Source organism: Gambusia affinis, linkage group LG05 (assembly GCF_019740435.1).
Source record: "Gambusia affinis linkage group LG05, SWU_Gaff_1.0, whole genome shotgun sequence".
NCBI lineage: Eukaryota > Metazoa > Chordata > Actinopteri > Cyprinodontiformes > Poeciliidae > Gambusia > Gambusia affinis.
In genome coordinates, this window is record NC_057872.1 from 13,247,393 (window position 1) to 13,275,130 (window position 27,738).

Genomic DNA, 27,738 nt, shown 5'->3' on the forward strand with positions numbered 1-27,738 from the left:
AACATTTGCATTGCAATGAGTTTAATGAAATAATGGCATTCTAAAATGGCTCAGATCAATAACCCAGACAACAAAACGAGGAAAGCCGTAGTATCATTTAGTGTAGTTTCTTTTGTTTCTTCCTGCGATCACTTATTGCCTTGCCTTTTTATCTTCTAATGAACAGTATTTGTTGTATGCTCTTGAACACAACATCGGACCTACCACATCCTGCATTCATGCCCTGTACACAGTTATTGCCCAGTGAGCTCCTGGGACTCAAACGCAACAGTGCACACACACTATTGCTATATGGGTTAGTTCTGATTAGCACTGTGTGATTAAAATGAAGAATTGTTCAATTATTTTGAACTCAGTTAGAAATGAAGGACCATCTACCTGATTTATTCTTGCAGTGTGACAATCAGGCATGCTTTAATAATTACAAATGAAATCTTTTTGAATTGATACTGATTATGGAGGTAGTGCAAATCATTAGTGGTATTCCCAAATTGACCTCCTCTACAAATGTTGCCAATATAATTCAGTGAAAACACTTGACTCCTGTTTAGCAGCTAGAACAGGTAGGCAGTTGAGCTTCAATGCATTAATGCTTGATCAGTTTAGTAAAAAGGATAGCAGATCAGTAGCTGCATGCTTTACTGCAAAACAAAAGGTAAAAATGTGAATATGGAATTAAAGTTCAGAAACCGAGAACCCACAAATACCCTCACACACTTAAACACCCGTAGCCGGACATCCAAACAAATGCTGTGTGATTCACCTTGCTTGCTGCACTGCAAGCGCATTTCTCACATTGTTCCACACCATTAAAACGAGTAACATTTGTCAACCCCATGAAGTCTCAAAAACACACACAGGATCTGACTTTTTTTTCTCATGTTTTCAGGCAATTTTCTTTGTGTGAAGTGGTGTATATAAATCGTGATACTTTTTGATCTGTGTGCTTCAGCACAATCCAAAGCAAGTGAGCATGCCGGGATCAGCAGGGAAACCTCTGGGTACCACTGCACGTTCACAGCTTCTGCTCAAACCCTGAATTGATGGCCTGCAAAAAGCCACAAACCACTTGAACCACACACCAAAGCTCCACAAACAAACACATAAACACTAAAACCACCAATTAGGGTTAAGCAAGCAACCACTCCTGACCCCACAAAAACTGAAAAAAGGGTTTAATCACATAGTCTTAAATCATCTCTAAATGTTTTATAGTATCTTGGTCAAGTATTCCTTCTCTTTGAACATTTTTACATTTTTATTACATCCCAGTCACAAACTTCAGTGTATTTAATTGATATTGTACATGTCAGACCAGCACTAAATACTGTATAATCCCTGTGAAATCTACTTTTAAGTTTGTGGTTGTAATGTGACAACTTGTGAAACGGTTCTGTGGGTATAACTTTTCTAAGGCCCTCCATTCCTCTCTCTTGCCAACTAGAATTTGGATTAAAGAGGAGAGGCAAGAAAAATCTGAATAAACCAAACAAGCATGAGATCACTTCATGTTATCAAAACAATCTGGCTGTGGCTAATTGGCAAGGAAATGACAAAACGATCTGCTAATCTGGCAGGCGTGAGCAGCCAAGACTGATCTGCAGCTGTTACAGCATACCCAACCAACGCAGCAACATAAAAACACGGCTTTAGGATTATAAAAGAAATTGATTGAGAGACAAGAAGATGGTGGAGAGGACAGCTACAGCTAGAGGAGAGGCTATGGGGGGGAGCATCAGTACTTATTACAGGAGGCATCAGTACATTATTTGCCAGCTAATTACCCAAAGCATTTGTCTTCATACAAAGAAAAAAGGCAACTGCTGAAAGAGGTGTGAGGGAGCACACTTCACTTACCAAAATCAAACATGAGTTACTTTTACACAATGCAGCAGGGTTACCTTGATCAGCCATGATGAACATTAGCTGATTTGGGTGGAAAGATGTTGGCGGCAGCAATTAATATGTTGTTTGATGTAACTTTACTATTACAAGATATTAAAATTTTGAAATCTCTTGACATTTTATTCCTTGGAAGCACAGAAACAATAACAGAAGGAATGCATGGAGCTCCTCCACCTCCTCCGAAAGAGTCAAAGAAGAAGAAAAAGAAACATTAGAAAGAGTTTTGTCTCAATAAATGCAATGGGAAAATGACCAGGGAATAAATCCTTTCTTGACAGGTTATGTGAGGTAACATTTTCTACTTACTGCAGTGGTTCTAAGTAAAACTTTAAAACTAACTTATTGATTTGCTTCACTAAAGGGATCTGTGTGGGAACATTTATGCCCAGGAGTCTTAGATTTTCTTTGAAGAGACTGTACAAATCTCAGTTTGGAAAGTTGCTAAAAGAACAACAAAGAGAAAAATCAAGAAAAAGATGTGAAATAAAAGACATAAACAGAACTACTTTAAAAAGATATTTGAGCCAGTTTTATCCTTTTTCTTTTGATGATTTTTTTAAAGAATAGTTCTTGACATGAACCCAAAAGTCCTTTAATCGGACTATGAGAGTTTATGCTAACAGTAAATGAAAACTGCTCACAAATGAAAACCTAAAAAGTGTGCCATCAGTTTGTTTTCAACATATTTTACTCTGATAATTGTAAATAAACAACAATAAAAAAAAAACAGGATCCTGAAGAACAAAGAACAAAGCAGATGTGTCGTGGTGCTGTGGATGGGGTTTAGGGTTGGGTTTGAAGCAACACTCCATCTTCCAAATTCTCATTTAAACAATTGTATAAACATGGATATAATATGGCACAAATACAATCTTAAACCGACAAGTTATATGAGGAATTGATTAAGTCGAGAAGCAGCCCTTGGTGTCAATAGCAGAGGAGGGAGAAACTGTTGACATCATCAATTAGGTCAGGTCAGGAAAGATATTAGTCGTGACCTCTACAAATATGCCAGTGGAAGATCGGAAAGACAAAAGCAATGTTTGAAAGATATAAGAAGTCCTGTTTGCAGTTTTCCACAAGACATAGAAGACATGGCTAACATGTGAGAGAAATATTTTTGACCCACGTGCGCTACACATCATTCTGAACACAACGTTCACGCAGTAAAACATGGCAGTGGCAACAGCATGCTGTGGGTATGCTTTTGTTCAGCAGGGAATGAGAAGCTGGTCAGTGCTTATAGGAAGATGGATGGCGTTAAAAAGAAGATAATCCTGAAAATAAAAGTTTCAAGCTTTTGAAAACACTTGAAACTAGTATTGGTATTTAGTGGTTTGTATTACTAAACAGATCTCTGCATGAACATCTAAACTATTGTTTGGAGTGTTTAAATATTAATCTGAAAACTTCTTGAATATGCAACAAAAAGCAGAGAAACAACTAAGAGATTTGAAAAAGAAAAATGTGCAAAAGGACCTCTAAGGGAATCAAAGGTAAGTGCCAAATCTGATCTATAAATTAGTTTAACTTACTCCCCCTTCATCTGGTGCCTTTGGAACGGTTATTGAGGTCTGAGCTGTACCTCAGGAACCCAGAAATGTCTCCAATGATGCAACTGCAGCACAGTTAGAACTACTGTAAAGTGTAGTTTCTCACTGCTATACATTGATATTTTCATCCATCAAATCTAGGCACAATAAAGCCTTTGATTCACTGGGATTTCACTGGGATTTCTCTGGGATTCAATCCATTACTTTGGGCTTTGTTTCATTTTTTACAGCTTATGTTCAGGGCCTTTATTATGGCAGATGTAGACACTTTATTTCTAGGTTCTGTGGAGGGCGAGTCCTGAGATAGCGGCTAGAAAGGGTGGAAACAAACAGAAATCCACACATTAAAGCCTAACAGGGAGGAAGAACATCTCCAGTAGAAAAACTCCTACCGCAAGGTGTGTGCTATCAGAAGCTGTGAACAAGTCCAGACCATACTGTCAGCTCTTTCTCTTGGTTTATAACTGTAAAATATGGTTTATTATATTCCCAAAGCACCTTTTCTATGATGTGTCCCTGAGGTATGTTTTCTGACCCTGTTGAATGTATCTGATACTGAAGCTTTGTTGGTGCAGATCAGAATAAAGACAATGAATGGTGTCATTTTGACTTTTGAGAACACCAAGCATGGGATTCTATGATTTTAGATTTACTTAAATCTGGGAGCAGCTTGACTAAAAAAATTCCACTTATTCATCAGTATTTTTCAGATCTGTTATGGCTATGTTTTCCATTTGTCTGATTCCATGCGCAGTAGATATCGTCAGATTTTAAGTATTACGTAGTTGTGTCAAGCAGAGGAGTTCAAGTATGTTGGTGTCTTGTTCACAAGTGATGTTGTGATAAAGTGGTGGAATGATAGATGGTTTAAGGCTTCATCTACAGCAAAGCAGATGTTTGTTTTTAACAGTGATATGAACAAAAGACTGTCATGAAGAATGTCGCAATCCCATAATCTGTGTTTCCTGTTTTAATCTTTTCCTGCTTATCAACTAGGATTTGGTCTTCATCTCCTAATTTCCCTCTGCCTATTCTCTTACCCAGCTGCCTATGCTTGCCTCTGATTAGTCCCTCTGGATTCCCATGCCACTGTCTTCTCTACCTCAGTGTATTTAAGTTGTCTGGTCTATAATACTCTCTACTGATTCCTCCATCTATTTTTCCCTGAGCTGCATCCCGTTGCCTCTTCTTTTTTCTCTGTCTGCCACAAACAAGCTTTATAAGTTTTCTTATTTATTATTAAAATATGCACTCAGTGTTCCTTTCCAGCTCCCGTTTGCATCTTAGTACATCTTTAGACTTAATGGCAGAAATCTTGAATGCAAGCGACTGAAATGAGCTTTACTTATAGGATGGCTAAAGTAGAGCCATAGGGGAGGGAACTGAGTCATCCAGGTGAGCTTGGAGTAAAACTGCTGCTTCTCTGCAGAGTCACCTGAGATGTTGAAGGCATCTGGATAGGATAACTTCTGTAAACGTCAAAGTTTATGGGCATCTCTTAACGGGAGGAGGCAGACAGGAATGTTGACTGAAGGTCTACAAATCTCTTCTCCCAACTGTAGAGTGTCACAGGGAAGAGGGATGTCTGCTGTTTTTCTACCATGAGCTGGCAGCACTGCAGCCTAATCTCTGATAAGTGGAAGATAACGGATGGCAGGAGCTGCTCTGGACCGGTTTGGTAGAATGAGGTAAAACATCCACCTGCAAAGCCTCCAGAGGATTCAGCTTTTAAAAGTCTGTTGTACAAGTCTTCCGCCCCGGTTCCAAAAAAGTTTTTCCTTTTTTTTATAAATATTAGGTGTATTCAGAAAGTTCTCCAGGGCAGCTGACTGCTTTCTGACAAGGTGATTTCACTTCATAATCAAGTAATTTATTTTGTGTGTATTGTATTTATGAAGCTTGGGGACCTCTATAGAAATGCTATGTGTGAAAAGTGAGGTAGTCAAAGATCACACCCCTTGAGGGACCAGCAGGGGCATGGCTGCATGTTGCAAGGTTCCAAGACTTTTTACTTATGAAGGTAAGTTTTCTGGTTAAATTAACCTTAGCTCACACAAGGAACTGCAAGAAGGGCTAAGACCGGATTAAATTTACTATTTACCAAGTAAGAAGTTTCTTATTTACAAATTTTCAATTTCTTCATTTTAGCATCCATCCATCCATCCATTTTATGTTCACCCTTTGTCCCTAATGGGGTCAGGAGGGTTGCTTGTGCCTAACTCCAGCTGCGTTCCGGGCGAGAGGCGGTGTACACCCTGGACAGGTCGCCAGTCTGTCGCATCATTTTAGCATAAAAAAAACAATTTTTTTCTAGAACATTAAAGACGTCATATCTAAAGAAAAAGGAAGTTATGACACTCCAGCACGTCTACAAAAGCAAGTTGTGTTCTTAAATAGAAAACCACATGATAGCTTACAAATCCTAAAGTAACAGCCCAGCTTCCAATTTTCCCTTTAGATCAGAGACTCATTCCTTTATTCTGGGCTGGTTGTCCACTCCTGAACTTCCCAGCCCATTGCCAAGAATATGTTGATTTTTCTTTTTTTTTTTACATTTCATTGAGAAACTTCTTACTTCACAACCAATCAAGTTGATGAAGTGATGGCAAGGAACATTTTGCCCTTGACCTAACCACATATCTCCTGTCAAACATGAATAATTTAACCAACGATGTTTAAGGACTCTGTGTGTTTAATCAGAGTGTCATTTGATTACTCCTTGCTTTGGTGTAAATCAGAAAACAGAAAAACTAATTCAGCCATACCCTATGGCAATATATAACATGAACTAAATTCAGTTCTTGCTTTTATTGGTGCTACATTTCACACTGATTTTGTTCATGGAAATAGCTCAACAAACTCACATCTAGTTCAAATACATGAGGTACTCCAGTCAGAAACTCCATCAAACCACTAACCTCCAGCAGGAACTTCTCCGCCTCAGAGGCCCTTCCAGCCGCAACGCACTGGAAAGTGGCATTTTGGCCAGCGTTTACCTCCTCGTCTCCCAGTCTGGAGAAGTGTGGGGCCTTATCTAAAGAACGAAAAAGAGAGAGAATCACGTTAACGTACTACATTATGAAGCACAAATCCACTCAACTGCTGTCAAGGCTTTTCTTCACTTTTTAGGTTTTTTGTCATTTTCTTGTTTTTCAAAACATTACAACAGGTTAGGTGTAAATTTGAATTTAATTTAATAAATTGTCGACAGTAATAGTTCCACCATTCTGGTTGATCACTTCAAAAATTTGTTTTCATGTGTTTGTGGTGAGTGTTTTCATAAGAGGGTATCTATGCTCAGAAACAGACATCTATTTTTGTAAACCTCCCCTGCAATTCATCCAAATTAATTTGTGGAAATTAGATGAGAACAAACAAATTGGTCCAAAACAGGTTTGAACTGCAGCTTTGAGCACAAAAGACTCAGGTATCACTGCGAACACAATGGCTCCCAGGCAAGAGGAATATCAATTGCAACATCTCCACATAGCCAGCTGCACATTTGATGCCCCTGCACAACCTGAAGCTCCATTGTTCCATTGAAGTCAAAATCTCCTTGGACTACAAAAGAGCCTCCTTCACTTTTACGTGGAAAATATCTCCAATGGGAGTCACTGTCATATCGGTGACTTTTAAAGCATTCAGGACTGTCCTGACAACCTCTTCTTGTCACTTTCTTCCATCAGTCAAAGGTACATGTTTGGTGCTGTCTTGCAAAGTCAAAAGGGGAAAGTTTAAAGTTGTATTGAAGAAGACAAGGTCTTTAAATGCATGTTTTGGTTTTTGAAGTCCAGACCTTATCTTATGGATGTTGGGCTGCAGTCAGCCTTAGTACAGAGTTGAGAATCTACCTGTGTCTTAATGGAGAGCTCATCAGATCCTCTGGCTCAACAGGTGAATTTTTTTTCATAGTTCACAATTTACTGTTTTTGCTCCAAGACGCTCAGGATATTGTAAGAAATTTGAGACAACAGTCTTCCCGTCTTTGGAATCAGAGGGTGAAAGTGAATGCCTGTCAGAAAATGACTCCTAGCCGATACATGAAAACATGACTACGTTACAGGAGACATTTCCATCTTTTGTTGTTGGTGTTTAAGGTTCTTCATGGTCTGACACCATCCTATCTACGATACATTTCACAAATCCACACCCATTCAACAAATTTAAGGTCAAATAACCAAATGTTCCTGACAAGAACTAAATTATAAAGTTGAGGTGGTCTTAGCAGCTGCCTCTATCCTCTGGAACAACTAACCTCTACGATAGATTTGCTCAGAACATTGATGATTTCTGAGGAAATCAGAGAGGAAAAGTCAGACCCACTTCTGTTCTCTGACTTTTAACCCTAATATATATTTATAACTTGATTCTGTTCTCTAACCTTTCTTATGTTTGTAATGTATTTTATAATCTTAATATTATTTTTTTTCTGTCTTCCTTGTTATAAATGCCAAATCATTAAAATTGACATTAAACTTCTGGGTACTAAGTTAACAGTCTTTAAATTTTCAATAACTTTCCTACTCAATTTGTCTAGTTTCTTGCTCCTCATTCCTCTCTTTAAGTTTTAAAGCCGTAGTCAAACCTATTTATGATCCACCAGCACAAAATGTGAGCAGTTGCCATTTCTTCCTGGGGAAGATTCGGTCCAGGAGAGTATTAATCCTGAAAAAAAGAATCTGAAGCAAACATGTCTGAAAACGACTGCAGAGTGTCCATTACTAAAATAACTTGCTAAGAGACAAGATCGATCTCTACTGATGAGCATAATGTAGGTGTGAGTTTCCAAAGAAAAGCCACAGAGTGAGCATCAACCTTCCACGGTTTGACTAATAATGTCCCAGTGTGCTGAGTGAAGCTGCCAATGAGTCAGCATGTGGGAATGGCCCTCTCGTCCAACTTTGCAATTAACAATTAAAGAGTGAGAAGCAACCCCCTGCTGCGCCAAAGTACTGGGTAAATGCCGACCACGCTGCCAGCCATCCCTGAGAAAACTGTGTAGGACATGCCGACGTGCCACTCTAGATGATTGGCAGGTGGCGACGAGAGAGCAACTGTGAAGCAGAAGCATCAGGGAGAAACAAATGTTTGGACCGCGCTCATCTCCTGCTCGGATTTGCACAAAACTGCGTCTCTATCTTGCAGAGATGGAGATGAAAATTTCTTGATCTTGTTTCTGTACAGTAAGTTAGGGAAAGCGCTTGTATTTGTACCCCACATGTGGCCACCATGTTCCCTTTGAGTCACTGCACCCCCCTCCCTCCTCTCCTCCTCTGCGCATGTTTCATTATTTATGCCTGAGAGTTAAACAGACAATAAACAAACGGGGAGATGAGGACGAGTGAAAAAGACTACGCCCCCCAGTTGGTTGGAGTCTCACTGTTGTACGGCTAAATGTGTCAGATCTTATCCTCAGGACTCTTTAGCATGATGAATATTTAATTGAACTGCAACACTAGTTTCAGAGTCAAAGACTGCGACTCGGGAGGATAAAACTGAAATGTCAACCGTGCTTTAACCAGAATTCTTAACATGGAGTGGTTTTTTTATGGGTTTACTCTATTTTTGACCATTTAACACTTTCTGCTGCTTTCTCTCTCGTACTTCCCCCACACTCCTCGCTGCCAAGTGATGTCAGCTGGCCGAGCGCCACATCATAAGGCGCGCTAAGGTCTTGATGAGAGTCTTAATTATTTAATGGCCACAGTGGGAGCAGTCAGCGAATGCCATCTGTTGTGTCTGGGAGTAGCAGTGTGGCCTGCTGGGTGATAAGTATACAATAGGGGTGTGACCCAATCTCACAGCTGGTGTTCGCGTCATAAAAACACTGATCTGTAACACAGAAAGCCTGAAGTGTCCAAATTCATCAGAATCACAACATTTCTCCTGTGACATTAGCAGGGAGTTGATCCCCATCTGTGTTTGGGAAGTGTTAAGTGTGCCGACAAGGCGCCTCGAGTTCAGAGTGGCTCTGTCCAGGTAAGTTCAGGTGTCTTAGTCACTCTGTTGTGCAGGAGGTCCTTAGGGGCCGAGAACACACCGAACTGCAACACTCTCCTTCCACTACTGACACAAAAAGCCCTTCGGTGCAGGCAGTGAAAAACCCTAGACTGCCTTCTAACAAAGCTTTAAACTGTGGCAGTTGGTGGGAAAAAGCCTTTGAAAAATAATTGTAAAATCTGCCCAGGAAAGCAGCTTCAGTAAGTGCTTTAAAGATTACAATCATTAAGTAAAGGTAAGTGTTGACATTTTGTGTATTCGGGGTTTTCAAAACCAATTGTGCATACTGTTGGTATGCACAATGTCTAAGTCTTTGTAACATCTAGAGAATTCTGATAACATATGCTTTTATCTTTCAATAAATTGGAATTAACATTAAATGTATCTATTTTAAATAATTTTGTACTTATTTTAAGGCTCAAAACTGGGAATCGTGTTAGGAGAAAGAAAAAATATGTGGCAGTGCTGATGGATTAGGCATAATTTAAATGTATTTTTCATTTACATAATTACATTCTTCTAAATTAGTTTACATATTTAGAGTCTTTCCACCTTTACACAATCTAAATTTTAAAAATCCTAAATGTCAGTTTTTGGACAAATTAAATCTATTTTCTTTTCTACCTGGGTTCAGCTCCACATATCCACAAATACAGTTTTCCTTCCTGCTTTCCAGATATCTCCTTCTGAGATATCTGGAATCAAATTATCACCAGATATTTACACTGTGGTTCTTACAAGTTATGATTTTATTGACGAAGAAATTGGCTGGAAGAACTTTGTTATTGGTATCTGGAGCTGAAAGTCCAGCCCACTCGACTGAGAAAAGAAATGTCATTTATCATTTGATGAGCACTGTTTGAAACATCCAAGGGCCTAATTAGGGATATAAAAAATGATTTTTTTAATAAACTTCTCAGATATCTCTTTTGAAGATCCAGTCAGAGTGCTGCGTGATAAACCCACTTGCCATAAAAGGTTATTCAGTTGTTACTCTTCGTTTAGCTCTATTGATGTTTTGAGCTGCTTTGAAATACATTTTCACACATTTCTACATTACAATCACTTAATGTGGCTGGCATGCAGCACCTTGTGTAACTATTGTGTGAAGTGGCACTTACAGCAAGGGTAGTTGAGCACCATGATGTCATCTAAGGCAATGTAACCTCGCCGCTCCCTGGAAACGGTTGCCTCAATCAGCACCTGTGAAAGCAAGCATAAGTGTAAGATAACCAGCTCTGTATGAGCATGCACGTGTCAGAAACTCAGTGCTCTCACAGATGAAGAGCAGGAGTGATTTCCAACACTGAAAGCTGTGTGTGTTATTTTTTAGTTGATCTTGTTCTCCCATCGGTGGCAGACACATTAATTAGAAACAAGCCCATTTCACATCTACTGACCCAAAACAAAAGCGGAGACAATGAGAAAAATAAGACATGTATCGAAGGCTCATCGCAGAGACGGATACGTTTTGTCTATCTCCGCGGGGCCATGGGAAATAATTGCTTTATCACGAACCACACAATGTGGTGCCGGAGTCATGAGCGCCATCATAGATTCAGGACACGAGCTGCTATGAAGCCATAACAGCAAATAATACATCTTTCACAAGGCCTCCATACTCAAGGGAGGACAAACCTCCTTTCTGTCCTGTGGAACAATAAGCGAGATGAGCACTGGGCTCTCATGAAACCTAATCAATATCAAATCACCATCCCCAATAATAGTGGGAGAGTTATGAGACACAGGGGTGATGTTTGTTTTTGGAGCACCAAGGACAGTCTTCCATCCATGTGTTTGGTCATAGACCAGTATTGAGTTATTGTTTCTCATAATCCTAGGAGCAAACGATTACCACATGCTTCTCATCACCACGTCTTAGTTTTTACCTCCATTCCTAAGCACAGTCACACACACACACATACTAAAACTACATTGGTGTAGTATAGATCCTTCACATATTATAAGGGCATTATTACTTTTTGAGAGATGTTTCTTTTTAGTGTATACAGTTAGAAAATCTGACAATAAATAACAGTAGGAATTGGACACAGAAAAGTGCTTTCCAAAAGTATTACTTTCTGCTAAGACCATTTTTCAAAATTTAGATGTTTATGTTATGTCCAGGATGATGGGCAATGTTATCTTTCACACTTAGTGTTTTGCATACGTCAGATTTTAAGCAGGATGCCCTAATGGTGTCCTCCAATAACTGCTATATTCTGCTACTTTGCCATAAAGCCCAAACTTTGTGGCAAGGAACAGCTGCATAGCTCACACTGAAATCATATAAATCACAGGTGAACTGAAGTTTTTTTTATTTGGCTTTTCAAGACCGTTGATATTTGGGGGAGATATCACATTATAGAGGATGAAAACATCCACACATTATTTGCACTTTTTGCCAGTTTGATGATTGTGTTTCTGTAGCATTAGCCCAATCTTGTGATCTTTTTTTCCCCCTAACACTTAACTGATAGACTGCAGGTAGAAAACAAAAAATCCATCTTCACCACTATAATCCTCACTGGAGGGACACAAAGACGTCTTCTAGACCTCTGGCCTGCTGTCCAACCATCTATAGTCAGCGGCACAGACTCAGTCCACCTTGCTGGTCTTAAAAAAGGATGAAACAGATTATTCTGACAACAAACCCGGTTGTCTATGACCCCTGAAGAACCTTTCACAGAAATATCCTGGGGGGAAGTGAGGAGATTGGGGTCAGCCAAAAAAACCATCTGGGCAGAATCGTCCAGAAACGGGATGTGCAGGGCTAACGGAGGGAGAGGAGAGGTGAGCAGGAACGCAGAAGGAAAGGTCCTGACAGGTGGGTCTCCTGCGGTTGGACTGAGATCCTGCCTTGCCCTGGCTACTCTTCTCAGAGAGGAAAAACTGAGGCTAATCTTCTTCTGCCAGAGTCAATTTTTCTGTTCATTTTCTAAGAAAAGGTGGGAAGCTGAGCTGGAAGCAGCTGCCCCCACTAAAAAAAAAAAAAAAAAAAGAGCCACTTTAACATTTCCTGCTTTTTCGTTGCCACTACACCTCTCACACTGCCGATTCTCTACAAAGCTTGTGGTGCATCAGCTTCTTAGTTCAGGATTAACTTCCTGCATTGTCAAATGTATTTTTTATTTTGTAGCCAATTTCCCCCTCTTTCTCTGTCTAACATACCATGGCTTCAACAACAAAAAATAATAATAGGAGTAATGACTAAAACCCAACTTGCTTCAGTGTATTGACCTAAATTAGCTGGGAAAACACGCACGGCCGTGCCATTAGGCCAACATCAAAATTAGTCAGAAACACTGATTAGGCTTAATGGTATACAAGCAAGAAAAAAAAAGAACATCTTTTATACTCTAATTGAAGCTGTTATTAGTCTCTGCTGAGCTGAGGCGCCGAGCAGATTGATTACTGGTTAATCCCTAATTTTTTTAGCCATTAGGAAAGGAACTTATTAGGAGGGAGACGTTTAGAGCATTTGTTTCAATAAAAAACTTCAGAGATTTTTATTGAAATCCACTTTCCCAATAAGACTTTGCATATTCTAACAAGATGTTACTTTTCTTCCACTAGGAGTGAAAGCCTGGAAACCGTCCTCTGGAGATAAAGGAAAAAACAAGAAAGGAAACACAAGCGGAACATCAAGTGATTTACAGCAGATATAAAATGCACATTACCGGAACATATTACATTACACCGTTATATTGTTCTTCAGAGACAATAGTAATGTCTACAGATAAAGAAAAGATTTATTTTGCCCTGTAAGTCAGCGTCTACCTTCCTCCATTAGACACGCGAGGCTTTCGCTCACTTTTTCAGTTACAGATTAGATTTCTCTAAAAATCCTTAAAAGTTCACAGAGAAATGCTCCAGTGTTGAGCTAAACCTGCTCGGGTGGAAATGCCAGAGGATAACGGCTAAGTGTGAGACAACAGTGCGAGTGTCGGAAATCTCAATGCTATCTTTCTTGGTACGCACGGGCTCAGCTTGGAGGGCTCTCAGCAGGCTACTGTGAAGGAAAAGAAACAGAGATGGGCTCTGATAATGGCAAAGAGTAACAGGTTCTAAAATATAGGAGTGTTTATCCACTTCCTGTCTGAGAGCTGTTTGTTTTCTAGAGAAATAACAGATGGATAGTACCTTGAGGAATTGAAACATACAGCTTGTATAAAAGGTGCTAATATCTATTTTTCACCTGTTTTGTAAAATGTTTTGTATAATTTAACTGAAATAAAAAGCTGTTCTTGGAAATGTACAGAAAAAAGTGAATAATTTGTTGAAACAAGTTGTGAGTTTCAGAATTCAGTCTTCACTAGTAGGAGTCTATTGGCAGGCAACATATTGACTTGGCAATGTTTGTCTCTGGATTTATCAGGGTGGAAGGAAATCCTGTCCGATAGCCTCTTCAGCAAACCCCACAGGGTTCTCTATCAGATTTAGCTCAAGATTGACAAGGCCATTCCGAAACTTAGCTTTTTCCATCTGGTGATGCTCTTTTCCTCTTTCTTTGGATGTACAGTATGTTGTTCGGTGTGTAGCAGACAAAAAATAAGATGGTGTTTTCAACTGTTTATTATTTTATCCACCTTGACCAAAAGAAGACATGGTTCTACTCAAAGAAAAACGATCTCGGACCATTTTGCTCACCACAGTGTCTCACTGTTAGTATTCTGTTCTTCTGGTGTGCTGCATGTTGTGTGTTTTTTGTCGAGCATCCCTTTAGGAATTTTGTTCCAAAATTCAAGTCTGGTTTCATCACCTTTAGCAAATTCACTCACAAGGTCTTAGGAGATTTTAGTCTTGTGCGGATTTTTTAATTTTTTTATTTTTTGGAAGGCGGGGCCTGTGTCTCAGAAACTTAATCCTTAGTCCAAATATGTGGTGAGTGCAGGAGTCGTATGAGGATTGCAACCGGCATTAAGAGAAAAAGCATGTAACTATCTGAGCTTCTGTTGGACTCTTGGCTCCTTCACTAAGCAGTTATCAATTTGGTTTTGTTTTATCAGTGAAAGAGAATGAATCAGCTTTTGTAAAGTCACTGTTGTCCAACATTGCCTCCAATTAACAATAACTCAAATCCTTCAAGGACAACTGAGCTTTAGTTTAAATGAATCACTATATATCTACCGTCAGGTACTGATGTACCTGATAGCAGTGTGCATACTTACGGTATGTAAATAGGATAGATTAGTTTTTTCCAAGTGTCATATTTTCCATCTCACACTTTATAGATGGAAAGAATTTGAGAATGATTTGTATGGTTTCTGCATTTCAGCGGGAGTGTGTGGACTTTTTAGACACGCTTTAAACCTCTGCCTGTGCTTACTTCAGGTCTGGCTTAAAAGATTATCCCATTTTTTGGGGAGAACAAGAAGAGGACAGTAAAAAGCCCATCTGTCAGGGCATTTTGAGAGAAATTGGGCAGAATTCACAAAAAGTCATTTGTTCCAAGTGAAATATCATTCTTGTGGTCAGGTGAAGCTGATTTGAGTTCTGAGGGAGTGAATGGTCGTCTTCTACTCTTTTTATATTTTTGGTCTCTTTTGTTAGAATCTGTATCCTTACTGAAGCTTTTGGCAGAAAGGGAACTGTGAATATGGGTTTGAAGCTGCAGGCCCTACAATCACTCCCAACTGTGAAACTGTAACTAACAAAAGTGACCAAAAAAACCTCATCATTTTGTCACAATGGATTGCTTTGAGGAAGATTCTTGAGTTTTGTCTTCATTGTTTGTGCTTTAAAAAAAATACACACTCCTCCTGTTATTACAGAGTGACCTGCTCCAGCTGGACAATAATCCCTGGCTGTCACAAATCGAAAACGTCTGCAGAAGACTAGCTTGAATACCACAACAAAGAGCCAAAGGAGTTAAAAATGGCTTCTAAATCTTACATTTTACAATTTTCCATATAATTTAAAAGCCTCCTCTGATGGTAAGCCTGAGTTGGAGGTGAAGCAGCACATCCAGTTAAAGAGAACTGCAATCCTAGTCATTTTTTCTGGATGAAATAAAAGTCTCCATTTCATTGCTTTCACAACTAAAGGGAAAAGGCTGTAGTGTAGGGTTAGTGTAGATGTTTCAGGTTTGACAAGTCAATAAATTAGATTTTCTTTACTTTTTCTGCCAAGACTGTTGGGGACTCTCGCCATCTAAAATATTTCCAAACAGCTTTATTTGTCATCTTTGAAAGCAGGATAGAGAGTAGAAACTGAAATATGTTCCATACACAGCAGGAGCACAGGTTGATTTGATGATTTGCACAAATGTAGCATTACGTAACTAAGCTTAGAGTAACAGTTACCATGAACTGTGCGGCAGAGCTGAAAGCAAGAATGAATAAAATAGAGAGTAAAAAAGCAGGTTTTTGGGAGTCAGAAAAGACGAAAACCTGAGATGTTTCTGACATTTGAAATAAGAGATGCATAAGTAAAAGGAAAAGTGCGAGTCAGAGAAGAGGTGAGGGAGAGGCGGTCTGTGGCTCGATTCGGCCGTCTAGGAGGGCTGGATAACATCTTTAATATTTGATAACAGGGTTCTCCAGGTATTGCAAACACTTCTACCAATAAGACGCAGTGAGGAATACGGCAGTGTACGCGGATCTCACCGGACATCTTCTGTCGAAGCGCTTCAAGGTGATCTCGTATTCCTATCTGAACATCCACTGAATTTTTTGGTGTCGGGGACGAGTGATGCATGTGAATCCAGCACAAAATTATGAGGTTAATTAAGCTTATTAAGAAAAGAGACACAATTATTTCAAATAACACTCAGATATATTGTAAAAAACAAAAATCCGCAAAGTCCTGTTTAAGTGATAACGTCTCAAAGCACCCATGCTGAAAGTAATCAGGTAGATAGTTTTTCAAACCAGCAGGTGGGTGAACGAATCAGATTTGGATGATATTTTTGATTTATTTTCAGCATCTAATCCTCTTAGTTTTGGTGATTATCAGAGCATTTTGCCGACTCTTTTTAATTACATCTCACAATGACATTTTGGAGACATAAACAGCGACTGTGTACGCCGTAAACAGTATTTCATTAAAACAAAATCTTCAAACAAGCCTCTGTGAGCATCACTTCCATCTGTATCTCTGCAGTGCAAACGACTACACTGACATTTTGTATCCAGGCAAGAAATCTGTGCGCAGTAATACACCCTGAGACCAACACACAGGCAAAAAAACTTTGATTAAAAGACCGTCTTTGTTAAGGGATGTTTGTTTTTCTGGAGTTATTTTACCCCAGTGGAAATATGAAGAACTGGGTGTTTTTTGACAGTGGCTTTGTTCCTGCTTCTCCTCGGTCGGTTTGGTTGTCCTGCCAACATCGTCCCATTAAGAGACTGAATTGAATAGAAAACCACACAACACTTTTTAGATTTTGAAAGATAAAAACAGAGTTTAATTTTCCTTTTTCTTTTCCTTTTAGTTATGATTAATTTGGGGTTGTTAAATATCATGGCCCCATGGCCTTCAGAGTGATTTAGGATAGGGACGTTCTATATAAATTATGAAAACTAAAGAGTCAAATGTTAATCATCTGAATCATGTCAATTAGGAAGTTTTTTTTTTTTCATAAATACTATGCTAATCATTATTTCACCATGAAATCTTTCTAAGAATGAGAAAATATGGGATTAAAATCTCCATTGCGTTGTAAATGACGTTGATTTTGATCGCTGTGTCTGTTTTGGTGGTATTGTGAGTGAGGGGTAAAAAAATGACATAAATTTTTATTATTTTCAATAGAAAAATATGTTATTTACATAGTTTCAAGAAACACACAGGCTGTTGAAACAAATTACATTTCTATTCAAAGTTTTGAGTGTTTTGTTAGATTAGCTATATTTGTCAAGAAGATCTTATATGTTTTAATTGTCTGATGTTTTTTATCCAGCAGCCACTCCAGTGGATGTCCATTTTATTTTTATGTTAAACTCTCCTAAAGTGTCTGAATAAAACACATTGAAGCCTGTAACGTGACACAACATGCAAAAGATTAAGGTATATGCTGGCTCAAACAATTCAATCAGTATTTGAAGTTACAATAAACTCTTTGAAGAAATTGTGGTGAAGCTCTGGAGCAAAGCAAGCTTTAACATCTCTGTTGTTCTTTTGATGTTTTGACTCTGTTTCGTTCGCCCGCTAACGCGAGGGGATGGCCAGCGCTAAAGAAAGCACCCAGCCTTTAACATCCTCATTCTCTTTCATCTGTTTTGTCTGTGTAAAAGGAGAGCAGTGGCGTGTTGCAAGATGAGACTCACTGTCATTCCACAGTGATGAGGTCTTTTGACTGCTGAGGGATTAGCAATGTAAGCCATGGCATCCGCGCCTTTGAGGGGGCAGATTGTTTTGCTCCCTTTGTGCTCAAAAGCAGTATGAGGTCAACCGAGAGAACGTGACACGCAAGAGAAAAAGTGGAGGGAGAAAAAATAAATAAATCATATCTACAGCTTTAATTCTTCTTGTCACATTAGGATGCATTTGCTCTAATGTTGCAAATTCTTTGTAATCAAATCCCAAATATTAGCAAATATAATCCAATCAATTTGAGCAGTAGGTTTTCTTCAACATGAGATAAAAAGCAGGTTATTAGTCTTTTAAGCTGCTCTAGGAAAAGGTTGTACAGTCAATACTCATTTATTGGGTAGTCTTCTTCTCCTGTTCAGTTTGTTTCCTCCTCCTCTTCCTCATGAGCCATGTTAACCCTCCTTCTACTTTGTGCTGCATCTCATTGGAAGCCACTGCATCATTCTGACACACTTAAAGCACCAAACTATTAATTCATCTTGAACTATTTTCATGTTTACAATAAAAAAAAACTCCACCGCAATTTATTGGGGTTTTGTTGCATTGCATAAACATTTAAAGAAGTCACTTAAGAGCTCTCCTGTGTACTGAATACAGTCTAAGTAGAGCTGTTCTGTAAAAGCCTAAGAAATGTGTCGAGTACATTAGTGAAGGGAAAGCATTATGATGACAAACAAAAGGGAAAAGTTTGTCACAAACCATACCTGGGCATGTTGTGACTTGAAAAAATTTGAAAGATTTAAGGTCAGTGAATATTATTGTAAACCACTGTGTAAGCCCTTACCATTAACTGTGACGCTTTCAAATACATAAATCCACAGAGAAAATGAAAGAAAGGACAAAGGAGACAAATGTGTTTGAAAATCATTTTCAAATGCAGGACTGAAGAAGAGTAGAATCTGTATTTTAAGAAGTATTTTTGTTGTATTCATGACATATCTGCTTCGATGTGAAGACAGAGAGAAGTAGTGTGTAATGAGAATGAGAGAGTCGCTTTTTGGAGAGATCGCACACAGCAGAGAACCACTCTGGGGAGAGAAGCAACCATTTTCAGCTCTCGTTGTTCAATGTTCAGCATAAATGTAATTCATGTTTAATATATCTATTAAGGAAACTGTAAAAATAATGGTTTGCACAAAAAAAAAAAGAACCTGGCAGTGAGCGTCTCATCATCTAGTTTATTATTACACTTGATTTTCCTTCACATTTACTCAACAGGTTTAGCTTTTGATTATATTTAGGATGATTTTATATGACACCATTTCCCATAACAAACTTTAAAATAAAATGCAATAAGTAAACACAACATTCCAAACCCCATAATAAGCATTTTGACTGCCTCAAAAAGGCATTTTGACTTTACCTATGTTATGATATTTAAGATTGGTCAGAAACGGGTTTAGTTTCATGTCACCGGAACTATCAGTACCTCTGGTTGTATGGAGCATAAAGCAATGCAGTGCTGTGCCTCCCCAACTTGTTTCTGCACACTGCTGGTAAATGTTTGGTGAAAAGTAACTAGTTAAGTCTGAAAAACAGCTACATGTGGGCCTGCTCTTGAGGAAGATAATTTTGCAAAAAGCTGCGACAAGTGTCACATTTTGTGAAGACTAATAATAATTTTATCCAAAAGTCCAATGTTCACTTCTGTTTGTGTATCAAAATAATAAATATAGGGCTGTTTTATATAGCAGGAGTAAAAATAATTGTTGCTTTTGTGATTTATATGGATATATAGTTTTGTGGTACATTTCAGTTTAAATTGTTTGTATAAACCCATAGTTCAGCTTTCAAAGTGTGTAAATTTTATCTATTTATACTTTATATTATCTAAATTTGAACCAAAATAGGAATATTATGTGAAAAGCAAAGTTGGGGAAAATAAATTACTAATATCAAAAAAAGTTAATGCACCAATTAACTTTATTTTTCCTTTCAAATAATCCTTTCCTGATAGTGAATTCAGGAATTCAAACCGTTTCTACCTCCAGAAACTGTAACTGCAAAATGCAGCCAAAATACTTCAGTAATATTAATCTATTTGTCATATACAGTATAATAACTCTCCATGTCAGTCAGAGAGACCAAACCAGTCTACAGCAACATTATGCAGCCAATACTTACATAAATCCTTGTCAGTAAGATTTTATGAGCTGAACTTTTTTCTCGAAGCTCCATCAGGTGACATTGTTTGATAAGTAAACCTGTTTGGTTGGAAAAGCTGGAAAAGGTTCAGGGAAGTAAACACACAGGAAAGGTGATATTACATCATAGTATCTGAGTACAGTTAACCTGTCCCTACATGTTTATCTCTGCCAACAACCTTTTATCGTGTTTCATTAGCAGTTCGTTGGAAGGGTGAATTCATTTTTGCTTTTTCTCTTTCCAGTTTTCTTATTTGTTTTGCAAATGTATTTCCAGCATGCAAAGCCCTTCGACTTATTTGCAATTGTTTTAGAAATTAATATGGACAGATTAATAAATAACTTCTCTGTTAATTTTAACATAATCCCTGAAATGAATACTTTTCCACAAATCCCTTTTGCTTAGAAGAAAGCAATACGTCCTACCTAAGATTATACAAGGCTAGAGCATTCAGATGTCATTCCACTTTGTCTCTATACATCGCCAAGCCGTTCTTAAGCTCTCTTATCTTCAGGTCATAGCAACGGTCTTTGAAACAGCAAAAGGCCAATAGCATCACATATCTTTGACCATACTCAGCAGTGGGCGTAATGTGTTTAGCTTCACAACAAGCTCTTCAGGAGTATTTGTTGCCAAAATGGTAAATCTTAGTCTTATCTCTGTAAAGCACACAGTTTCACCACACTTAGCAAAATCTGTATGTTTACATTTCTGACTGTACAGAAAATACTTTTTCCTGGAATGCCTCCTAAACAACTGGTTGGTATATAGATAGACCCTAAAGATTCCTATGATAGCTTGTAGACCCCAGCATGCTGATCTTTGCTGCAGTATTCTAACAATAAGCTTTATGAGGTTTAATAACCTCTCTAACCAGTGGTAAAAAGATACCATTGTTTTTCGTAAAGCCTTCTTTGCAAAGTTGCAGTTGTTTCCAGCTTTATAATAATTGTTTTCTTTATAAGCTTTTAGAATGGAGAAGAATAGGCGAGCAGCAATTTTCTTGTATTAATCTCCTCCCCGTCACACTCTCTAGTCTCCCACCTTGTTTGAAAACTGGCTAAAAAAAAACAACCCTCAGAGTTTATATTCAAGGGAGATATGAACTAATGGACTGCTAATGAACATTTTGATACAAATACTGAATGCTTCACTGAAATAAATAACCACAGAATTGTTATTCGTGCTCCTGGTGATTTTGTGAAAATTCTTCGGTATTATGAGATCTCTGTGTCAGTGAAAAGGTGAACTTAAACTGAAGTCGAGATTTTTCTACATTTTTCAGTTTGTGTTTATGCTGCTGCAAAAAAGTTATTTTTTCAAGCCTTTTTTGTACATTGTTACCACATGTGTGGAGAGTGTCACCAAGACTTGTTACAAATAGACAGTGGCAAGATGCTCCAAATATAATGCTTATATTTTGAGCATATTTTACCCTCAAACATATTTAATTGAGTTAATTACAGTGTCTGTGATTAGTTAATTGCAAATTATATATTAAAAATATACCCAACAATTCACAATGTTTTTGCTGCTAAAGTGTTTAATAAATACATAAATGAGTTTAACAACAAATATATTGTTTTTAATCTGTTATTTTGGTTATTCAACCAAAGAATTGGTTGAATAACATCCATTCAACTTTCAAGTTTTTCCAGGATCCCCTGATTAATCATGGATCTTCTTTAAATAAAATTATTTTTTTAGAAATTTGGGCTATGGATGCTGACATTAGCATTGAGGATGTCTGTGTTGGCTGAAATATGTTTTGCACTGAGATTTCTTTTTAGGCTTGAATAGCTTCGGTTATTAGCCAACTCCTTTTTGCACAACTTGCCCATAACAACAGCAGCCTTGTCCAGCATCCTGTCAAAATGTTTTTAAACAAAAATTAATCTCCAGGAGAAACGGGTTTGTCATTCATTGCTGTTGTTTGCTGATGTCACTTCTGCTTCAAAATTACGGGCATACGAGAAACGCGTTAATACAAAAGTTCTAGCCAGAACCTTTGAACGTTAATAATAATAATAATAATAATAATAATAATAATAATAATAATAATAATAATAATAATAATAATAATAATAATAATAATAATAATAATAAATCGAGTTAAACTAAAAATTTCAATATTTTTATTGAAATGAACATGCTAGAGTCCACAAAAAGTTTTTTTCCTATTAAATCAAAGACATCCTTAAGGGAGAGTCAAGTCCTGTGCTGTTTACTGCACTTAACTTAAGATTGGATGATGCTGGCTGAAAAGCCTCCAAATGCTCCTACCCCCAGGTTTATACAGTGCTAAGGGCTATTATTTACATAGTCAAGGTCACAACATACAAGGCCAAATAGAATTTAATTAAGTCAGGGGGACTGACAGTTCTTGATAAAATGCATGCTACTCAACCTAATAGCTTTCTGACAGCTTAGCAGAGTTTGCAGAAAAAATAAATTGGATTAATAAATGGATAACCCTCACACTCACCTACCTAAGCTATCCACCACCACATTAGACACCCACAGACGATGACATTGTGGCTCTGAGAACTGAACCTGATGACATACCAAGCAGCCGGGATGATGCGACCGGGCGTAATCTCTACCAGATATTCCCATGTCACATCTGGTTAGGGACCTCAAACGTTAACAATGACTGCGTTCGCAGAGGAATCAGTGCTAATTGAATTGCAAATGCAAGTAATTGCCACAAGATTCACCTTGAGGCTAAAATAAGAAGTGATCAACAGAGTTTTACTAGGTTACATTTTCCAGCTCTACATTGTTCTGCTCACAGGGTCTGCATATCTTCAGTACACGACGAGTACTGAGAATCTGACCAGTGTTAACCCAGAGAAGTGTCCAGTAGTTCATCAACGAGAGCACAACAAGCTTCATACCTGGTATTCACTCGGCCAGAAGGTGCTGACTGCCAACTCGACCTGGTGCCACTGTTTGCCGTGAGACCCCGAGGTGTTCCACACCGGACTCCCAAGTGGACCGCCGTTCACCCGCACATACACTCGCAAGGCCCCCGGACTGTGGCCATCACGACTGTACAGGAAGTAGCTGAACTGGACACAATGTGTGTCGTTTTCGCTCAGCGTCTGCAGCAGCAGCTGAGCACGATGACCCGCAGCATGCTGGGAAGAGTTCACCAACATGTAGGACCCTAAAACAAAAAGAGAAAAGAACAGAAAACTTAACACGAATCACAAGAACGAGTCAACACATCACTTTGGGTGTCAAAGCGATCCGTTGTCAAAGTTTTTGACTCTTTTCTTCTGCCTTGGAAAGCATACAGACACTTTGAACTTTGATACATTTTGAGATTTTGCAACCATAACTACTAAAGGATTATAGTTACTTAAATTATAAGCATATTTAATCATTATTATATTATATTATGTTTGATTAAAAATCCTCTAAAGGCAGTTGGCTACACTGCCTTTAGAGGACATCAAAGGGGGATTTAAAACCACGTATGCTTTTAACTCTGCAAAAGTTAGTAGTTTTACAGAGTAACTTTGCGAAACTTGGCAGATTGGTTCTGTTTAAGATAAACAGATAGTGTTCTTATCATCTTTGTTACAAATTATTATGTTTTCCTGAAAAATATGGAAATCCTCCCCAAGCTGCTGTGGTGGAACATGATGTAAAAAAAAGTGAAAAAGTCAATAAAATGCCTTCAGTGTTGAATTATTTTAAAATAAAAAATTAATGCAGCCAGAAACACATTTGTGTTATCTCTAATGACTCAGTTTCCCACAGCACAAAAAAAAAACCCTTGTGTACACATGGTATTTTCGTCTGTGGGGTTTTACAACGGTACCTTAAGAATCTAACGTGCATTTTATTAATATGAAATAACTAGAACAGTTTGACTATCAAGGGTTCATTATGTGAGCATTTCTGTTCCAAATATTTGCTCAGCTGTTCTTCAACTTAGACATTACAGAAAGAGATTTGCAAATGAGCCACCCTGGCGTTTTCTATTTTCCTTTTGCAAACCAAAGCAAACATGTCAGAAATGAGCAAATTTGTTTTTAACAACTTTAAGCAGCAAATCGGTAAGAAGAAACTTTGAAACTATCATCTGACAACTCATTGCTGTGTGGGTGGTTGACAAGAAGGAAAATGAATGCGGGCAGCGAAACGGAGGGACGAAAATCCGCTCTGACTAAGGCGCTAGCTTCTGAATAAAGACGCTGTGTGAGAGACGTGGAAAAAGTGACAGACTGAGCGTGGAGAAAAAAGTCACGGTCGGGTTTACCTTTGCAAGGTGATGCCGAGGTAGGAGACAAGATTCACAGCCGCCTCCTCCTTCCCTCCCTCACAGACCCCCCTTCTAATCAGGACAACATAACCCTATTGCCCTTTGCCAAGCATCTGTCCTGCCTTGAGTCTGTGCCCACTAACGTGATTAGCACGACAATGTTTGGAGACCTTCCTGTGTACTCACATAATCAAGTCTGTTGTCTTTGTACTCCAAGGTCTTTCTGTTCTCAGTCAGAAATGAGCCTGGGAGACGCAGACAGTCACAGCGTCGGCGCCAGATGTCCTGATGACGTTTATTCTCCACTTAAATGTAACAGCATGTAAATTATGACATATCAAAACCACGTTTTCTTTTCCGCAGCCCACACGGTCTGCACCCATAAATTCGGAAGCTTTCCAGACAGAAGAGCTTCTAAATGTGTTTCGCACACTTTTAGCAGAAGTACAGTGAGCAAAGAGTCCAGAACTGTCCAGCACTAACAAGAAATCTGACCCAGTTCGACCCAGACACCCAAAGAATACCCATTACCTATTTAAGCACAAAAAGGATCATCTGAATCATTTTGTAGCTTCATGTTTTCCATGAAGAAGTTAAGATTTTTTGAACTACTGACCACAGACTATAACAAAAAAATAACTAAAAAAAGCACCAAAAATAGTCTTTGGAAAGGGATAAAGCTTAACTGTGACATTTGCTTCAAAGCATTACTGTCAACAGTATCTTCTGATGTGTGTCTCGGCTTGACCTGAGCACTTCTTAATGTATTCTCCTTAAGTTGATTGTTCACAACCTGTCTCCTCTCCTCCATACTCGAGTCCTTGAAGGGGGTCACGAAAGGGACTGAGTGTCTTGATCTTTGTGTTTTGGTCATTTGAGTGTGACTAGTGTCTCTTCATATTAGCTCATTTTTACTGAGTTTCTTACTTTTCTCCTCTCTCTTGTTTTGCCTGTTAGATTGGCGTTACTCTTTAGCTTAGGCTTAATTGGATCCTCTGTTTATATTCGGTTTCTCGTGCTCCCATTAGTTTACGGTACTTCCTCTCAGTTCCCTGCTTAGATTCTTCCCCAGCTTCTCTGCATTCCTAGATTGTACTCTCCTGGTTTGCATATTACTATCACATCCCCAAGGTATTTCAGCTCCTTAGTTTAATTCATTCACTGCTAGACTCAATTCAGTGAGCGAATTCAGAAAGAATCTGGTATATTCCTTTGTTCACTGTTGCTGCCATCCTGATTCTGGTTCGTTTTCCCTTGTGTTCTGTAAGTCCATCAGCTTCATCAATAAATTTCCATTACAGTCTTTATCATGCGCCAGCCTTTGTCCTGTTGCAGTTTGGGTCCAACACACTAAATATGTCTTACTGTAAGCATTTCTTTTGTATTCCTGCATCTGCAGTGAACCCTGTCATTACGTAATAACGCATGAATCAGTGATTCAGTTGTCCTTCAACTCTCAAAAATTAGAAGCCACGTTCTTCTCTGCATTTTGTAAAGATATACAAAGGTTTGGAAAAAAAAAGATTTAAAAATGCTAATAATTTAGTCAAGCAGTATTATGGTTCAAAACTCTTTTACTGAGAAGCCGGAGAAAGTCTCACAATGACTAATGTGATGGTTTTTTTCCAGCTGTATGAAGCAGAAACTGGTGCACTGTTCCCCTCCCACTCCTGTTGTGTCACACTGCAGATCAGCTGGCTGAAAGAAGACTCCTATGCTTTTTTGCCTTGCTTACAAGAAAGACAAGAATCATTCTTTGGAAACTATTTCCTGTCTGGTAAGCAACCCTGTGGTGTAAACTCAGTTAAATAATAGAGGTAATTGTTTTAAAAGTAGCGGTGGTGAGGTAAAACCTGAGCTAAGAACCTAAGGAATTACCATAAAATATCAGCTTAGATTTCAAGTGTCACAAAATTTTATACCATCGTGTACTGTAAGCGTGGGCAGTTCCAGCATGAAACAACCTCCAAACAATTAAAATGTAAGAAACAATGTGAAATTCTTGAGGGGCAATAATGAAACGCAATCCCACCAGCAAATGTGACCTACTTATTTGCAGCAGCAAACAGGGTATAAAGGAAATGATCCTAAAAATTAAAACTTTTCTGTCATTTATTCCTAAAAAGACAGAAAAGTTGGAATTTTTAGGATCATTTCCTTTTTTAATGCCGGTCTGGGCGACTACCCATACAACCTACATCACAATGAAATTGCAGTCATCATCGCAATATCACTATCAAACAGACCCCTTTGATTGGATGCAGAGTTTGAAAGGATATATTTTAAGTGCCTTACATGCATAAAGCCAGTAATATAGTTTGGATGTTGGGCAGATTTTCACTGCCCTCAGATCCAAGACTTGATGTGTATTTTTAGTTGGTGAGATGCAGGATGAAGGAAAAGAAAGAGGAGTCACAATCCCCCTTAATAGCATCATCATAACATTCAGCAATAGTGTCATGCTTTGTTTTCCTGATATTATGCAGCCCAGCCCTTTATCAGATTTATTTTTTTATAAACTCTACTTATCAAGAGAAATATATGTTGCAGAGAACATTGAAGCTTTATTATTGACCTATATGATTTTAGAAGCAATATAAATAATGATTGCTTTTTGAAATGAAACCACTCGTGGTATACGCATCAAATACTTTATCAGAGTCTGGGTAAATACTGCAATGGTAAAATGTTAACAGAGGGTTATTATGCTGTGGGAATCAAATACAGACCCATGCATAGTTTCAACAAGGTCTGAATATGAGAATCCTTGATGTAGGTAAATCGATTTCCCCAAACTAAAAATTAGCACGGACATAGGAATCTAAAAGAAGAAATACATGAAGAGTACACTTGTGTTTCATTTATTTATTTAATAAAAGGAGAATAAATCTTTAGGTATTGTGCCACTAAGAACAGGGAAGTCCTGATTTGATCAAACTCGGGTCCAATCAATTTTTCGTTTGTTTGTTTCTGACTGCTTGATCTCATCATCTCTGAGGTCACCTTATTTCCAAACATGTTATTTTCCATCAGCCAAGACTGCAGCTTCAGTGAAGCACCTTTATCATACAGCTAATTGGCTAAATCATTACAGAAGCCACTGCAGCTGCATTCACGTTTTCACTGAAAGGATTTGTCTTCAAAATGAACACCACAATCTATAATCAATTAACTAAATCTGTGGGAATCATGGCAAACATGGGAGACTTTAAAGATTATTGCACAACAATGAATATTAATACTATGCATATGTGATGCTACAGTAAATGTAATTAGTTTATCCAGGCTAAACAACATTAAATCAGTTTCTGCTTTGCAATATTGCTTGTTGGACAATAAAAAATAATGGTGCCTTGTACAACTAATTAAAGACATCTTGAGAATAGCACGGATTCAGATTGTTGTGCTGATGGGAGAGTTACAGAAATGTCAAGGATATTCAGCACATTGAATTGATTTTAATAACTTTAATGTACTTAAGGTGGGTAGTGTACACCTCTGTGCTGTGGGAGCAGGCTAGGATTGTATTAAGATGCTGTACCAGAG

The 27,738-nt window shown here is 38.3% G+C and overlaps 1 protein-coding gene across 4 annotated transcripts in view; it reads right to left on the reverse strand.

The window, feature by feature from the left end:
• Positions 1 to 27,738, reverse strand: part of ptprub (protein tyrosine phosphatase receptor type Ub) — a 223,099-nt gene that overhangs the window by 80,411 nt on the left and 114,950 nt on the right. For all 4 annotated transcript variants that reach the window (XM_044116143.1, XM_044116142.1, XM_044116141.1 and 1 more), the window contains exons 3-5: positions 22,817 to 23,088; positions 10,580 to 10,661; positions 6,377 to 6,492 (exon numbers count right to left, since the gene is read on the reverse strand). In XM_044116143.1, coding sequence (XP_043972078.1) covers positions 6,377 to 6,492; positions 10,580 to 10,661; positions 22,817 to 23,088 — 470 coding nt within the window. The remainder of the gene's footprint in view (positions 1 to 6,376; positions 6,493 to 10,579; positions 10,662 to 22,816; positions 23,089 to 27,738) is intronic.